This window comes from Sciurus carolinensis, chromosome 8, assembly GCF_902686445.1.
Source record: "Sciurus carolinensis chromosome 8, mSciCar1.2, whole genome shotgun sequence".
In the NCBI taxonomy this organism is placed as follows: Eukaryota; Metazoa; Chordata; class Mammalia; order Rodentia; family Sciuridae; genus Sciurus; species Sciurus carolinensis.
The window spans coordinates 15,311,667-15,330,321 of NC_062220.1; the positions used below are offsets into that span (position 1 = coordinate 15,311,667).

The 18,655-nt window shown below is 34.0% G+C and overlaps 1 protein-coding gene across 1 annotated transcript in view; it reads left to right on the plus strand.

The window, feature by feature from the left end:
• Kdm7a (lysine demethylase 7A) overlaps positions 1 to 18,655 on the plus strand; it is a 76,881-nt gene that overhangs the window by 53,685 nt on the left and 4,541 nt on the right. Inside the window, exons 10-18 of the mRNA XM_047561304.1 lie at positions 4,976 to 5,067; positions 7,414 to 7,503; positions 10,995 to 11,207; positions 12,813 to 12,937; positions 13,133 to 13,287; positions 14,490 to 14,587; positions 15,074 to 15,222; positions 15,353 to 15,561; positions 17,125 to 17,210. Coding sequence (XP_047417260.1) covers positions 4,976 to 5,067; positions 7,414 to 7,503; positions 10,995 to 11,207; positions 12,813 to 12,937; positions 13,133 to 13,287; positions 14,490 to 14,587; positions 15,074 to 15,222; positions 15,353 to 15,561; positions 17,125 to 17,210 — 1,217 coding nt within the window. The remainder of the gene's footprint in view (positions 1 to 4,975; positions 5,068 to 7,413; positions 7,504 to 10,994; positions 11,208 to 12,812; positions 12,938 to 13,132; positions 13,288 to 14,489; positions 14,588 to 15,073; positions 15,223 to 15,352; positions 15,562 to 17,124; positions 17,211 to 18,655) is intronic.

The following is an 18,655-nucleotide window of genomic DNA, read 5'->3' on the forward strand; positions in this document are numbered from 1 at the left end:
TTTTAATATATTTTTAGTTGTAGATGGAACACAAAATTTAATCAATTTATTTATTTATTTATTTATTTTTATGTGGTACTTAGTATTGAACCCAGTGCTTCACACATGCTAGGCAAGTGCTCTATCACTGAGCTATATCCCAAGCCCCAATATTTTGCTTTTGATTCAACACACCTGATTTTGGGGCACATCTGAAATATTTTGCATGAGTTTTAGATAATTGCACTCTGGTTTAAAATCCCCCAAAAGATAAAAGATTCAGCTTATATTTTTAATTTTGACAAATAGTAAAATAGACCATATACAGCTTACTGTATGTAGATCACACACACACTGTATATTCCCATCCAGTTTAAAGAAGGCTGTTATTCAGGTAACTTCTACCCAAGTGAAGCAAAAGCAGCAATACCTTAAAAATGCCCCATAACCTCCCCATTACGTTGTCTTTCACTTTCTGAAGATAAACACTGTCTCAACTTTTATGATGATCCTTTTCTTCAGTTTTATCACCTGTGTTGTAAATGAAAATAGTTTGATTTTTATCTATTTGTAAACTCCATATGATAGGTTAAAACTTTTTCTTTTATATATAACCTGTCTTTCACTAAGCTTTATTTGTGAGATTCATTCATGTTATTGTGTGTAGCTGTAGTCCTTTCTTTTTCATTACTGTAATATCACGTTGTGTGAATATATCTTAATTTGTATACTTCTACTACAGTTGTTGGACATTTGGAGATTGTTTTCAGTTTTTGGTATTTATGGAAGATGATTCTTAGAAGTTCTTGTCATTGTCCAACTGAGTGCAAGAGTTATTCCAGAGAATAGCCCCAGTTGCTGAGTCATAGACAGAATTCAGTAGTTCCCAATTCCCATTTCTGTGGCAACACTTGGTATCATTAGGTTCTAATTTTCACAAACCCATCAGATGTGAAATAGTATTCCTTGTGTTTTTAATGTACGTAGTCCTGATTATTAATATAATTGAGTACTTTTCATATATGTAATGGTCTTTTGGATTTCCTCTTCAGTGAAGTAGCTGTTTAGGTCTTTCAGCAATATTTTAATGTAGTTTTTTTTTTTAATACTAATTTATGGAGTTATCTGTCCTGGTTCCTAGTCCTTTCAGGAATATATGTTACAAATAACCTGCAACTCTGACTTACCTTTTTATTCTCTTTGGTGTCTGTCGAAGGACAGACTTTATTAATTTTAAAATAGTATTTTTTTCTAGCTTTTATGGTTAGTGCTATTGTGCCTTGTTTAAGAAGTTCTTTCTTATTCTAGGGTTTTGCAAATATTCTTTGCCTACTAAAAACTTAAGTAGTTTAACTCACTTGTAATTGATTTTCCTGCAGATGATGACAGTTATTTCCTTACAAATACCCATTTGTTCCAGGGTCGTATTTTGAACATTCCATTTTTTTTTTCCCTATTCTTGTCCTATGTGTTGATATGTGTGTGGATCCTGTGATACTCACTCATTACTCATTATCTTAGTCTTCTTTTCTTTGCTGTAACCAAAATACCCAACAAGACAACTTAGAGGAGGAAGAGTTTATTCTGGCTCATGGTTTCAGAGGTTTAGTACATGTTCAGCCGACTCCATTGCTTTGGGCCCAAGATGATACAGAACATCGAGGAAGGGCTTGGTAGAGGGAAATTGCTGTGTTCTTGGCAGCCAGGAAACTGGGTTGGGTGGCGGTAGGGGAGTTGTAAAGAAGAGAGGGAGGGGGAAAGGGACCTCAGGAGAAGATAACCCCTAATGACCCACCTCCTCTGGCCATGACCCACCTGCCTGTAGTTATCATCCAGTCTGTCCATTCAAACTAGGATGAACTGATTAGGTTGCAGCTCTCATAATCCAATCATTTCACCTCTCAATGTTTCTGCACTAACACAGGAGCTTTTGTGATATCTGATATCCAAACCATAATACTCACTTACCTTTCTATCCTGTGAGGCTAGTAATCTGTCTCTTCACCAAGCACACTATCATATTAGCACTATATTAAGAATTGATATATATAGTAGGTCCTCATACTTTGTTCTTCAAGTCTGCCTTGGCTTCTGTTTTTCTTTTCCACATGAATTTTTGAGTTAGTTTTTTTACACATTGACACTGGTCTCCCTCATCCCAAAATCAATCAGGCAAATAAAAATCTTAATTCGAGTGTATTGAATATAGAGATCAATTTTGGTAAAATTCTATGTTGTTAAGTAATTGAGTTTTCTCAAAAAATTGTCATGGAATATTTATTTAGCACTTTTTTGATCTCTTGTAGAGTATGTGTGTGTGTGTGTGTGTGTGTGTGTGTGTGTATATGTATATATATAGATATGTAAACTCTTGCACATATATCCCTTAAATTTATTTCTAGGTTCATTGTATTTTTGGTGCCATTATATATTGTTACTTAAATAACATGTAATTATAATAGTATAATTAATAACATATTAATGATATAATTATACTATATGATATAATTATATCATGATATAATTGTAATTATATTGATATATGTCATTATACATATGGTTGCATTTATGAAGGTGCTATTTTTGTATTTCAAAAATGGTCAAACATTGGCAATTTCATGTAGTTAAACCTATTAACTATGTGATGTTAGAATATAGAAAAAAATTTTCATTTGCATCTAGCAATCTTATTAAAACCGTAACTTCATCATTTATCCGAGGTTATTGTGGGTTCTCTAATATATAATCACATATATCCTCTGTGAATAATGAGAATTCCTTCTTTTCTTTTTTATTCCTCTATGAATAATGAGTATTCCTTCTTTTCTTTTCTTTTTTTTTTTTTTTTTTTTGGGGGGTGCTGGGAATCGAACCCAGGGCCTTGTGCTTACAAGGCAAGCACTCTACCGACTGAGCTATCTCCCAGCCCTGTATTCCTTCTTTTCTATTATTTATATCGTTAACTTATTTTTTGCTTTACTGGGTCTGCTAGGATCCCCAGGGCAGTAGTAACTAGAAGTAGGGAAGATGGGAGCCTTTATCTTATTCCCAGTCTCAAAAGGAGCTTTTAGCCTTTCATCACTGAATCTTGGGTTTGCTGTAGGCTTTTCGTTGGTAACCTTTATCAGGTTGAGGAAGTCCTTATCTACTCCAAGTCAGCTAAAAGACTAGTTCTTAAATAATCAGTGGTAGTTGAATTTTATCAAAAGCTTTTCCTGCATGTCTTATGATTTTTCTTTTTTAATTTTTTTTAATTTAGTGGTTACATTTATTGACTTTCTAATATTACTCCCACCTCAGTCTTGATAATTTATAATTTCCGTGTAGTAACTTAGAATATTGTTTATGTTATAGTCTGTTTTTATATTTGATATCTCTAAAATAGTAAAATATATTCTCTAAATATATAGAAAATATACATTTACATATTTGCATATAAATGTGTGTATGTGTGTATTTTTTTTCTTTTGGCACATGAGTGAAACTGGCTTGTATTTTATTTTCTCATTTAGTAAACAACAGAATAACTACTAAAACCAAAAATCTGTAGATTTTATGTGAATAATGTAAAATGAGATTTACTGGCCATAAATAGCACATTATGTGAAATTTATAATTTTGGTATGAAAGTTACGTTAGGCTCAGGAAAAAAGTTGAAATTGTTCCTCCTTTTTTTGATTTCTGGAAGAGTTTGTATATGATTGGAAAGACTCTTGAATGATTGGTAGACCTCACTGATGAAAAAAATCTGATTTATACTTAATCTTTGTGGGAAGATTTTTGACTGCTATTAAATATCATTTTAAAATATAGGACTATTAAGTTTTTCTAGTTTTCTAGTTTCATTGAGTCCATTTTGATAAGTTAATTTTTAGAAGTGTGTTCATTTCTAAGTTTTTACATTTGTTGGCATGAAGTTGTTCATGTTATTCTCTTAACTATTTTATGCCTATAACATTTATGTTGATGTCTCTCTTTTGATACTTGGTATTTGTAACTATTTCTCTTTTTATGAATTTTATTGTCTTTTTAAATAACCAATTTTAGAATTAATAATCTGTTTTCTGTTTAATTTTTCCTTATCATTTTTTATTTTTTAACATTTTAGTGTGTTCTCAACTCATTAATTTTCAGCATTTTTTCTAATACATACATTTAAATGTATGATATAATGTGTTTATTACTTAACCAATGTTTTCTGATTTTCAATACTATTAAATGCTGTTTAGCAGTTTATTTCTTAATTATCTGAGTTTCTTAGTTTCAAAATATGTGGGCTTTATCTTTTTGTGACTAATGTCTGTATTACTGATTTCAGACTTAATTGTCTGTGAACAGATAGGTGATTTAGGTCTTTGGATATTTGATGGGACTTATTTCTGACCCTGGCAGATGGATAATTTTTGTAAATGTTCTGTGTATGATTGAAAACAATGTTCTATCCTACAGTTGCTGAATCACGTTTTATGTTATTCAAATAAAATCTACAAATTTTCCTTTTTAGTACTGTTATTCTGTTGTTTACTACATGTGTTAAAATCTTCCACTATGATTGTAGAAGTTGCTTATTCTTTTTGTAATTCTGTTTAGTTATTGCTTTTTATGTTTTCAGACCATGTTATTGAGTACAAGTTTTAAATAGTTGTCCTTCTAATGAATTGAATTTTTTGCCATTTTAAAATGACCCTTTATTAATGAAAATAAATTCATAGTTATTCCAGCTTTTATTTGAAAGCTTGGGGGTTTGTTTGTTTGTTTGTTTGTTTCTTTTTTATCTTAAACCTTTTTGTATTTTTAAAAATATGTTTAGCTGGAACATTTAATACCATTAGATTTAATATAGTTCAGTTTTTTTTCTTTTGAATTGATTGTTTTGTTTTCTACTGTTTTTGTTGTTAATGTACAATTTGACATTTGCTGGTTATTCAGAATCTAAAGTTAATCTCTTTGTCTTAGAACACTTTAACTCCTTTCCCCACCAATTTCCTTCCTACAGAACTGAGAGAAGATGGCTTCCAGCCTCAGACTTACCTAGTACAGGGAGTTAAAGCTCTGCATACTGCTTTAAAATTATGGATGAAAAAAGATGTAAGTCATTACAGTTGTTTTTATGTGGCAAGGTCAAGAAAACAAGACTACTTTTGCTGTTTTTGCAGCATTTGCAATTGCCAGTGGTAGAGGGAATGGAAATCATGTTTTAAACACAGCCTGCATTTTATTATACAATATATATAGATATACTTATTTCTGGTTACATTTATGATAAGAAAGTACTTAGGTATTTCTTTAGTCTTTATTCTGGAAATTAAAATATTTCAAGTACATTTAATATTTTGACTAAGAAATGAACTTGTAACTATAAAATAAAATAACATTGAGCTCTTATAGTGTGCTAAGCATTGTGCTTTGTCTTTATGTGCATGATCTCATTTAATCCACAGAGCACCTGTATGAGGTCTGTTGTTCTTGGTACCCTATTGTATAACCAACCCAAGAGAACTGGTGGAGCTAGGGGGACATAAAGTTAGTCTCTGGGATTGTAAGCCTCTGCTCTTTGCCACTCTGCTAAACTTATGTAAAAATGAAGGAAAGGAAGTGGTAATGTTCAAGCATGAGCTCTTCATTTTCACTAAATTGTGACCCAGTTATTGTATTTGAAACTCTACCTTTGAGAGGTCATCCCACATCTCTGTTTAGAATTGGTGTTTCCTTCCCTTTTGCCTCTAAAGCATATATTTTGTGTGCCAGTGGACTTAAAACCATTATAGAGTAAAAACTTAAAACTCATCTGTAGAGAGTAATGTATCCATTTCTCCTTTCACTAGGTTTATGAACTCTTGAAGAATAGTCTCCATCTTTCTCATTTTTATTTCAACCCCATGGAAGTTTATACATTATGCTTTAATAAGTGATAAATAATGTGAGCTAATGAAAATACATTTCCATATTAATTTCTTTAATATCTGCTTAAAATTCTGCTCTTAAGAGATATTGAGAGACAATAGGTTATGATAGTCCCAATGTTTTGACACTTCCTTTCACTCTATTATCATTGTTATATATCCACAGAGAAAGGCACTGTGGAAACATTCAGAAAATAAAAATCATGTCTTCCACCATCAAAAAGACTTCATCATCTATATAATAAGGAAAAACATAAGCAAATTAACAAACACCTAACATAAAAACAAAATCAGACATATATTTAGAAAACTGTGTAATGTTTCCTGCTAGAGGCTTTAGATGAGTGGTTCTCCAATGTGTGTATTTGTGAGCATTGCCTGTAGAGCTTTTTAAAAGCAAACCTTGAACCCTTCTCTTGAGATTCTGGTTTAGTAGATCTGGGGTGGGTCTGAACCCAAAAATCTTATAGGTGATTTCAGTGCATAGTAAAATTTGTTACCACGAGTAATGTTTAATTTGCTCTAAGATGAGAGGCAGCTTGGCTTAATGGTTAAGAACTTAGATTCTAGAGTCAGATATTTGTATTCAAATCTCAGCTTTGCTGCTAATAAACAGTGTAACTCAGGACACATTATCTAACCTCTGTGCCTTAGTTCCCTTGGTTGCAAAATGGGAATAATTTATAAGTTCAACATCCCTAATCTGAAAATCTGAAATCTAAAGTGCTTCAAAATCCAAAACACTTTTGATACTAAGCATTTCAGATAAGGAATACTCAACCAGTAGTATCTGTGTTATTGAAGGGATTAAATGAGTTAATATATAATTACTTAACAGTATAAAAGCAGTGTTAGCACTGTGTTAATATTACCATTATTATCAATTTGTTTCAATAAATAAACCCAAGTAGAGGGTATAAAACAAAAGTAGAAATTCTTGTATGTTAAGTGTGTCTAAAAATCAGAATGTTCTTAGATATAGAGATTAATATATGGAAATAGGATAAAATTAATAACATTAGTGACTCACCAATTGATTTCTTTTTCCTATTGATGGGATCTTTCCCCCATTTTGCTTTTGACTATTAAAAGGAAGAAACCTTATCAAAATTTATTCAAATTAGATTTCTGTTAGAAACTGAAAATTATTTAACTGCTTGTGTTCCCCTTAAAAATCCTTATGTATTGTCAAGTAAGTGTTAGGCTTAATTATTGTTTTATTAATCAGTATCTATAATAGTAACTGTATTTAGAATTACAGCAGGATTTGAGGTGTAGAATACAATGTTACTACTCAATATAAAGCAAAATCCACTGAAACAAGTCCATTTTTAATTCATTTTGAAGATTTTATATGATGATGAGGATCTCCTTAGAAGGTATTATACCAACTACATGATCTTTGAGACTGAACTTGTTACCGACTATTCTGTAAAGTCTACAGAACCCCAAAATTGTGTCAGTAAGTTAGTTTTTAATTAATAAAGTATAAATAACTTTGGTTTTGTTATCTTTGTTAATCCAATTACAGCTTGTATCTGAACATGCCTTTGAAATTCCAGACAATGTTAGACCTGGACATCTCATTAAGGAACTTTCTAAAGTAATTCGAGCAATAGAGGTAAGGATAGAAACTGTCATCTAAATGCTTCGTTACTCTGTTTTGAGGAGCAAATGGATCTACCACCATGATGCAAACATTTGAAAATCCTTACACAGAGACTGGAGTGTAGCTCAGTGGTAGAGTACTTACTTGCCTGCCTCATGTGAGGCCCTGGGTTCCATCCCTCATATAGGGGGAAAAAAAAGAAAGGAAGGAAGGAAAAGAAAGCCAAAAGCTTTTACACACTTAGAAGAAATCAGATGAGCTGAGTCTTGAACACGGTCTCAAGTTTTCTAAAGTCCTAGAGAGAAATTTGGAATATTGTATTGCAATGAAGTAATGAAATAATGAGGAAGCAGTTACCAGGTTACTCCAAAATTTTTTTAAAATGCATAGTGATCAGTACAACTTTCAGATCCAATTAATTTCAGCCACCCAGAAATGAATGCATGTTAAGTAATTAGAGCAAAAGAAAAAACTAAGATGAGTGAGTAAACTAAGTGAAACTGGGTTGGAAAGAGAGATAATTGGTATTAATGGTTTGGGCAAGGCAATCCACTTGACAGAAAATATGAGAGCAGCTGGTGAGGTAAATGCCTTTGATAAAAACCCATAAATCTGTGATTAGGTATTTTATTAATTAAGAGATATTCTAAGTATTTAAGAAAGGGGGTTTTAATTAAAACAATTCTTCAGGAAAGTGATTGTGCTACTGTATAGCTTGAATTAAGAGGAAATTAAGGGCTGGGGAGATAGCTCAGTCGGTAGAGTGCTTGCCTTGCAAGCACAAGGCCCTGGGTTCGATCCCCAGCACCGCAAAAAAAAAAGAAAAGAAAAAAAGAGGAAATTAAGTGGAGGCTTGAGGTCAACTGGTAATTTTAATATCTTACATTAGGGCTGTTTTTAAGAAATGAAAAGAAGTATACATCTAAGAAATATTAAAATGTTAGGTTTTGGGTAGAATAAGAATAGTTCATGTATTTCTCAGTATGTTTATAATAGTAGAAAAATATCTTAAAGAGTGATAGTGATTGCATATAAATGGATTTAGCATCAAAAAACATATTTCTGTTCTTATATAAATGTGTATGTATCATACACAATACCAAAACTAAGAACTCAAGAATAAAGGTGTGAATCTACATGAAGACAAACAGTAAACAACCCTGTAAACCTTTACTAAGGGAAATAAAATAATAGTTGAATAAATGTTAATGTCATTTCCAAAACTTTTTCAATTCCAAATTGATATTAGAAATTTAAGTGGTAAGATAGACCTGAAAGAATAATTGGACTGTTCTAGAGAACAGCCAGTTTAGGATAGCACAAGAGAATGAAACTCTTTGTTTGTTTATCTGAAATTCAAGTTTAACTGGATGTCTTAGTACTTTATTTGGCAATTCTATTTAGGAGGGATGCTTTCAAAGAAAAATATAAAATTGATTACCTAATGTGTTTTAATGTTTGCACTCTTCTGATGAGAATTTGGGCATCAGTTAGTGCTACATACACAGAAAACAAAACAGAAGGAAAGTGAGGCAGTTATAACTCAAGGGAAAAATCAAAGGAAGTAAAAAAGAGAAAATGTGATAGTATGTTGCATGGCACTGGTTTATCAGTTTTTACTGAGTCCTATTTAAATTCCAAATGTTGAAGAAAAGGGAAGTATGTATAGGTTTAGGAAGTGGTATATGAGGATTAAAACTTTATCTTGCATAGTAGGAATTCAGTAATACCTAAAGCTGAAATTGGTATAAACATGTTATTTAGGAAGTTGGAGGCATTGAATAACTTGGGGGGAAATATAGTTTTAAGAATTGCAAGCTTTAGCTATGTACTTAAAAGAATTGAAAGCAGGGACTTGAACAGATATATTTGTACCATATTCATAGCAGCAGCATTCACAATAGCCAAAAGGAAGGAGCAACCTAAGAGTCTATCAGTGGATGAATGGATAAACATCTAGTACATGGAGTATATTAAACAGAATATTCTGACACATGCTACAACATAGATGAACTTTGAAGGTATTTTGCTACATGAAATAAACCAGTCACAAAAGGACAAGTATGATCCCATTTATATGAGATTCCTAGAATTGTCAAATTCAAAGAGACAGAATGCAGAATGATGGCTGTCAGGAGCTAGGATAAAGGAAGAATGAGAAATTATTGTTTATTGGGGGCAGATGAAAAAGTTCTGGAGATGGATGGTGATGCTGGTTGTGTTGCTATACTAAATGCCACTGAGTTGTACACTTAAAAGTGATTTAGATTGCAAATTTTATGTTATGTAAGTGTTTCTACAGTATAAGTGGTTGCCTTTGAAAAATGGGTATCAGGGATGGGAAAAAGTAGAATGCTGCTTTTCATGATATTCTTATTTAATTTTTAAAACTGCATAGATATGTGGTCCATAAGAGATTACCAGGAGGAAAAAGTACCAAACTCAAGAATCACTGCATAGATAATCCTCAGAGAAGATAGTTTCAGCTTAGGGTAGAGCCGAGGTTCCCATGTGGCAGTTGAAGTCAAGGAAAAAGAAAAGAAAGGGCAGAAGAGTTAATATAGTTAGATAGGAAGAAAATTTCTCCTCTGTTTTCACATTATCAGGGTGGGTTTTGAATCATTCAGAATCCTTTTTTTATGCCTTTATTTTATTTATTTTTATGTGGTACTGAGAATTGAACCCCAGTGCCTCATATGTGCTAGGTGAGCACTGTACCACTAAGACACAATCCCAGCCCCATTCAAAATCTCTTTTTTGGTGGGGAGGTAGTACCAGGGATTGAACTCAGGGGCACTCAACCACTGAGCCACATCCCCAGCCCTGTTTTGAATTTTATTTAGAGACAAGGTCTCATTGAGTTGCTTTGCACCTCACTGTTGCTGAGGCTGACTTTGAACTTGCAATCCTCCTGCCTTAGCCTCCTGAGCTACTGGGATTACAGGCTTGCGCCAAAATGCCCATTTAAAATCTTTAAATAAAATGTTTAAAATATTAACTAAATTCTGTCAACTCATTATTTCTAGAAGACTATAACAATTCATTATTGTACCTGGATCTTTGGTCCTTTTGCTGTAATATACTTTAATATATTTTATAAGAAAAAAGGAAAAAAATGCAAAGATGTATGACTTTGGTTTAAAAAGTAAATATTGATTTACACAAATATATATGTGAAAAGAATTTTCATCATAGGAAAGAACTGGAAGCCACCTAAATAGCTACCAACCAATAAGTATTAGTTCAGTAAATCATGTTATACCCTCACAGTGAAGTACTACATAGCTTTTAGTGTAATACTGAAAATGTATCAACAGTATATTGTATGGGGAAGAGATGGGAAACTAAGGCTTTGATTTGGTCTTTTTCTTTTCTATGATTAAATGGAATAATTATTGAAGACAATGTTGCTCCTTCTTTTCAGCTTATTTTTATGACTGAGTAGTTGGGTCTATACACAATAGCCTTTGTCTTAAAACACACTCTGAATTTAATTCTTAAAGGAAGAAAATGGCAAACCAGTTAAATCTCAGGGAATTCCTACTGTGTGTCCAGTTTCACGATCCTCAAATGAAGCAACCTCCCCATACCATTCCCGGCGAAAGATGAGGAAACTTCGAGATCATAATAATATTCGAACTCCTTCTAACTTAGACATCTTAGAGCTCCACACAAGGGAAGTTCTTAAAAGATTAGAGATGTGTCCATGGGAAGAGGTAAGTATTACACTTCATGATGAGAAAAAAGAAACTCAGTTGTTCCTTAAAGTTCTTTATAGTAATAAAACTTTTGACATTATGACCATTCTTATTTTTCTTTGCTATAGAATTGTAGGAGTCAATCAATACTTTTGTCTGGGGCAGTGTGGGGTGCCTAATCTTTCTAGGCATTAGTGTCATATTAGGATGAGGAGACCATCTTTCATTTGCTGACATGTTTATTGAGTGTTTACCAAGTACTCTGTGCTCTCTTAGATTCTAGAGAAGTCACCAGAGTGGGCAAAAATCAAGTTTCTGTCCTTATGAAACTTTTATCAGAGTTCAAGTATGAAAATTGGGAGACAGAAACATACTAAAATAATATAATTGCAGATGCTAAGTGTTTTGAAGGAACCCAGAACAGAGCAATAGCATAAGTAGGCATGGTGACTAGCTGCTTTAGCTGGTGTGGTCAGAGAGCCTCTCAGGTGTAGATATTTGAACTGACACCTGATTGACAGGAAGATGTCATGTGGATACACATATTTGAGAAATAGTATTGCAGGTAGAGGAAGAGCAAATGCAGAAATCCTGTCCTTGAGCCAGCTGCCCCAGCCTGACAGACAGTCAGACAGGAAGACTGTTAGAATAAACTCACTAAAGTCAGAAATGCTGGCCTACTGGACAGGAGAGAGTGAGAGGCAGTAATGAGATCAATGTAGCACCATTGTAAAATATGTAATGAGTTTGTGATGCAGTCTGTGCCGTCCATAATTTTATGTCTTAAATATAGAAAAGTCAGTAATCCACAATTAATAAAGTAAAGAAATCACTAGATTAAAACATTAGAAGTTATATGCAAATTATAACCTTCTTAAATATTTTAAATTGGACATAATTACATTGTTTTAAGATCATGCAGTTCTAAGCCAGGCATGGTGGTGCACATCTGTAAGTCCAGGGACTCTGGAGGCTCAGGCTTAGTGGTTAAGTGCCCCTGGGTTCAATCCCCAGTACCAAAAAAAAAGTATATTGTTCTAAGCCTACTTAACCCATAGCCATCTGGGGAAGTTTTAGCTTATTTCTAAAGGTTCTACTTGTTTTTAAGGAAAAATATCTCAAAAAGGAAATAATTTTTATACATTAAAAAATGAGCTACCATTGTGTCTTTGTTCACTTCATGGCCTCTGTGCCTGGTGATAATGGTGGGGCTACTGACAGGTCCCGATGGGAAGACAGGTATGAGGTTAAGGTCAGGGTGAGTGGGAAAGCCCAGCAGCTGCACTTCAACAGGAAGTAGCAGAAGAGAATAAAAATATTGAAGACAGTGTTGCTCCTCCTTTTCAGCTTCTGCAAGAGGGAACTTTCTTTGGATTTGCTTTATGTGTGTTTTACGTTCTGCTTTACAGAATGTATTTTATTGTTAATGACTGTCCCAAAAGATGAGCCATCCTCGTGCTTTGACTTGAGGAACTCTGGAGCATGGGGTTTCTGAATGTTCCCAAGCCCAGGCAGCTGCCTGTCACTCTATACAGCAGGGCCTTGGGGAAAGAGCAGTCTACCGGTCTTCCTTCAGTGGAGTAGTTGTGCCTGAGGTTAAGTCAGTTGTTTTTATACTTTAAGGACATCTTGAGCTCTAAACTGAATGGAAAATTCAACAAACATCTCCAACCATCTTCCACGGTACCTGAATGGAGAGCAAAAGATAATGATCTACGATTGCTGCTGACAAATGGAAGAATAATTAAGTATGTAAAATATATCAGATATCAAATAGATAATTTTCATTGGATTCCCTTTGTCCTTGCACTGCCTCGTCCATACTGTTGCTATTGACTGTAGTATGGGAAAAGTGTCTCACTCAGTTCTCTACTCTGTAAATGAAGTGGGAGGGAATACATGGTCTTGCACTATTTCTCATTTGTTTTTCCCCAATGATGCAGAGATGAAAGACAGACCTTCGCAGATCAGAGTATTTACACAGCAGATAGTGAAAATGAAGAGGATAAGAGAAGGACAAAAAAGATCATTATGAAGACAGAAGAGAGTTCAGGAACAAACAGGACAGAAAGTGAAGAATCTCGAAAACCACTTAACAGTATGTTTGCTGTAATAGTCATTTTAATGTCTTTACTGTTGTGACAATAGATAAAGAAACTTACTAATGTTAGAACTTTTAAGTTTCTAATAGGATTGAAACTGTGCTCCTTATGCTATTCTGAAAAATCAGAAGTATGTCTGAGTAGGGAAGTGCTGAATATGAATGCCAGTGAGGTATAGTGGCCAGGGATGTATCAATGAAGGGGTGCATGTGGGTAAGTGAGACCCATGTCTAGTCAGTTTTTAAAGTCACATAAAAGCTCATGTGTTTTATGAGCTTTACATATATGATTTTCTGAATTAGGTGACATATATGATTGGCTGATCTGAAGTTATTTGGAATTCTTGTACTGTGGTTTTATTTTATTGCCTGTTGTCAAGAAGTCCTCTACTGGATTGTTAATTGATTATCATCAAATAAAATAATATTATCAGATGCCAAAGTAACAACTCCTTCTCCTTCAGATCTTTTTTCCTTGAATAAATTCAATTTCTCAACTTTTGTCAAGACTTCCATATGCCCTTCTATTTAAAAAGTATTTTTTAAAAAAGTAGCAGTATTTTAGTACTTGATAAGTAAATGTTCCAGATAATGAGTATTATTTAATGCATGTTGAATACCTCAGATCCTGCTAATTTTGCATAAATTTGGTTTAGATACAGTGTTGACTTTACCTTTGTTCACATGCCTGTGAAAAGGCAGCTGATCAACAGGAATCAAAGAAACAATGCTATGTGCCTTATGAAAAGGAAAGGCAGTGGGAAAGCCCAGTGTATAAGCTGCTAAATTCAGTTTATTTGAAAGCATTTTAAGGTTAGGAGAGTTATCTTTTTGGTTTCTGTTGAGAGAACTAATGCAAAAGGAGAAGTAAAGGTTTCTTACAGTTTATTTTAATTTTGAAGGTTGTTTTCTAGAAAGAAATACAGTCAGCTCACTCAAGTAAAGAATATATAATCATGTTCAATAAATACCAAACATTTTAAGAAAACGCCTCAGTCTTTATCTTGATCTGTTATGGAGAAATGGGAGAGATGTGTGAAGAAATGGAAAAAATGAAAGTAGAGAAAAAGTAGGCTAGAGCAGGAAAGACCAAGAGAGGTTTTGTGAAGACAGTTAGACTTTGGAAGCCACCTGCCACTTTGTTCATAAAGTTCTAATGTCTTTTTTCTTTTTCTTCCATCCTTTGCCTTCTTCATCAGGGTTTTTCACAAGTGTGAAATCAGAACTCAGGAATAGATCATCAGAATATTCTGATATTTCTGATTCAGAAGACTCTGGAGCTGATTGCACTGCACTGGTATGCTCGAAACCATGTGACTCATGTCCTTTGATGAGAGATAAGCATCCATGGATCTTCATCTAGGAGGAAGTCAGATGACAGCTCTTCCCAAAGCTTGTCTGTCTGACCTGTGCAGTACAGGGTCTTCCTATAGTGCTTACTTTATACGCACATTATTCTGTGACTGTCTAGCTTTTGTCCAGTTTTGGAAAGGGTAGAAGACTCCACTGCCTATGCTATTCTTAGGTTGTTTGTATTTCTCACAAATATATTTTATATTTTATTATACCTTAAAGAAAATCTGTACAGTGTGTTTTTAAATTTAGGTTGTATGTTACCATAGTTACTAGAGATTTTCACTTTTTCATATGAAACATGGAAGTAATTCTATGGTGATTAAGATTCTACCTTTCTCTAGATGGATGAAGTCTTTTTTGACTAGTTTGTACAACCCTCATCAATTTCTTACATAGCTTTGTTTCCATTTAATTATTTATGTCTCAGAAAATTAATTTTACCACTGAAGAGTCCGAAAGTTCTGGCGATGAAAAGAAACAAGAAATAACATCAAATTTTAAGGAGGAATCTAGTGTGATGAGGAACTTACTACAAAAGAGTCAGAAGCCATCTAAAAGTGAAATTCCAATTAAAAGGTAGGCTTGCTAATGGTAGTATTTGTTTTACATTGTGATATAAATGCAATGAAAACTTTAAGTTTTTTTTTAAACTAAAATGTTTCTTCAGAAAACATATTCTTTTCTCTTGGGATGACCTTCTCCTTAGGGAATGTCCTACCTCGACAAGCACAGAGGAAGAAGCTATTCAGGGCATGCTGTCTATGGCAGGGTTGCGCTATTCCACGTGTTTACAAAGGCAGATACAAAGCACAGACTGCAGTGGTGAGAAGAACTCTCTCCAGGATCCTAACAGCTGCCACAGCAGTAACCATGAGGTTAGGCAGTTGTATCGATATGATAAACCAGTGGAATATGGTAAGAAACATAAATTATTAAATCTTTGAAAACTTGACCCCCATCTTAATAGCTCCATAATCCTAGTTTCGGTTAGAGATTATATGAATAAAGACTGTTTATTACACATCTTTATTTGGAAATGGTGTTAAGAAAATTCACCAAAAAAATATACAGCACTTACAAGTCATGTAATATGTGAGCATAAGAACACAAAATGTGAATGACCCAAGACTGAGAATTGTGTTCACTGGCACAACTCTGCCGTTGCTCTTTTTACCATCATTAGGTTGGCCAGGTGGCAGGAATGTTTTGGTCTCTTAAATGGTCTGCTTAACTAAAACAGTCAACCTTTTTTCCTTTTATGAGAGGGAAAACAAGTTTTGAACTGTTTATAATCGAGGATATTCTTTTTCCTTCTCAAAAAGGAAGAATTAGAAAGAGTAGATTCAATGGCATGTCAGTGATGCCACCTAGTGTTTTCTTCTCTGTGCCTCCAGAGAAAAATTTTGTTTGCCAAAAAGTCTGAGAAGTTTTGGGGAGAAGACAGTACTGCATTAAGATTGAATGCCTATATAACAGTTGTGTTCAATTCTAAATAATTAAGGGTCAGCCACAGACCAGGAACTTGTTATTCATTTCGCTTATGGGGTAGGTATAGTGTGAAGTTACTTTTTGTGTGTGGTACTGGGAATTGAACTCAGGGACGCTCTACCACTGGGCTACATCCTCAGCCCATTTTATTTTTAAGACAGGATCTCACCAAGTTGCCCAGGCTGGCCTGGAACTATTGCCTCATCCTCCCAAGTAGCTGGAATTGAACTGGGGATGTAGTTCAGTGTTAAAGCACTTGTCTAACATGCATGAGGCCCTATGTTTGATCCCCAATACTGACAAAGTAAATCAGACCAAATGTGGGATTACAGGCATGCACCACTGTACCTGCCTAAGTGAAGTTATTTTAACTTGCCCACACTTTACATAGATAGCTATTATTCAGAGCTATTATAATTTGAACCTAGTACTATCTGTTCCCAAAGTCCTTGCTTATTGTATAAAAGGAAACTGAAATTTATAAAGGTTAAATAACTTTCCAAAAGTTGACTTGGTAATGGAAAAACTCAAATTTAAATCTAGGTTTGTCTGTCTTTACTCCCATCTTTGTCTTCCTGTAATCTCTTTGGGCCTTTGAAAATAAAACTTTTTATGGGAATAACTAGAAAATTCAGGCAAACATGTGCCTTTAATTCTGTATGGGAAAACATGCCATTTTTAGAGAGTACATTGCATTTGGTTTTACATCAATAATATGTGACCATAGGTGTTGCAGCATCTGACATGAAACCTGTCATGTGAACAGTCTCTGAGAGAATTGAAAAAAGTAGCAAGTTCAGTTGTAAGCTGGTAACTTTTGTTTTTGTTTTGAGAGGGAAAGAAGTGTAGTGAAAGTGAAGGTATATGATAAGTATCCAAAGAGTTAACAAAATGTCAACATAAATTTGCTTTTAATTTTAAATACTAAGCTAATTTTATTCTTTAAGATCAATTTTGTGCAAAGATAATTCAGTTAAAACTTTTCCCTAGGATACCGTGTCAAGACTGAAGATCAAGACTTGAGAACTTCTTCCTGGGTTAAACAATTTGATAAAACTTCCAGATTTAATCCTCAGGTATATTCCAATGTTGAAACATTAAAACGAGATTTAAAATTATCATTAATTTGTTTTCTTTTCTAAAACTGTAACTGGTTATTAACTACTAGTTCTAGGAAGTCAAAGAAATGACAATTAAATGCACATTTGAACAACTATCCATGTTTAGTGATTCTGATGTGATGACTGGTGCAAGGCTTAATGACAGAATGTGATCTGGAAAAGAGTAACTTTTTCAAGAAAGAGTTGAAACCTTCAGCAGCAAACACCTGTAAGGTTTTATCTGGTTAGAGTGAAAAATGAGGAAAAGAGCATCTCTTTTTTATCTCTGATGTTGTCTCTTGAACATTTTAGATAACCAAATTTCTTTCAGGATTTGAGAAAAGTTAGATTCTCTTTCCCAAAAAAATATTCATCATAAATCCTAGTTGACTTTTGCTTACATTAGCTAATTGTTTTGTGCTGCCATCACCAGATCTCCATTGACTGCAAATTAAGAACCTCTGCTCTAAGAGAAGAAACTAGATATTTTAGGAGCCCAGCATATTTGTGCTCACATCACATAGAATGAACCCAAAACAGCATTTAAAAAAAAAACTAAACCTACAGCAGCACCAAACAAGGAAACTGATAAGACCTTTTGCTGCACGTCTTAGAAAATGGCAGCCAGTTAAAGAATCCGCGTTCTCATGCGGCAGAGTGAGGCCCCTAAAACTCCCAACCCCAAGCATACTTAAGAAGGAAAGTAAATCAAGCAAATGTAGAAATACTGTCACTTCTCTCTTGTCTAATTAACACTTTGAGGGAGAATGGTGAGAGGAGGGAATGTGAGTAGGCAGTTTAAGAAAAAGTGAAGGGAGACTCTCAGGAATCAAAACTTTAATGTTGTATTGAAAGACCTCAGCAGAACTGGAAGGGGCCTCTAGGGCATATATCTTCCAGACCCTTGGGTCGAGTTGGAGATTTGAACTTAAACTCTCAGAGGAAGAGATGTATGTACATGCACAGAAAAGGCAGTAAGACTCTGCTTCCACGTATTAAATATTGTTGATCTCTGAGTAGTGAAAGTATGGATGGTTTTTCTTTTCTTGGTTTGGCTTATCTGGTTTTCTAAATTTTAGCACTTTTGCAATAAGAAAAAGTTAGGTTTTTTTGTGGTGCTGGGTCTTGCACATGCTAGGTAACTGCTGTACCCCCAGTTTTTTTGTTGTTGTTGTCGTTTTTAAACAAGTTCTTTGACCAGGAGGATATGCTCCACAGTCAAAGCTCAAGTAAGAAATTTCTTACTGGTTATAATTTACTTAAAAAAAAAAAAAAAAAAAAAAAATATATATATATATATATATATATTTGTCAGTGGATCTTTTATTTTATTTATTTATATGTGGTGCTGAGTATCGAACCCAGGACCTCACACATGCCAGGCAAGCACTCTACCACAACTCCAGGCCCTATTTCACTTT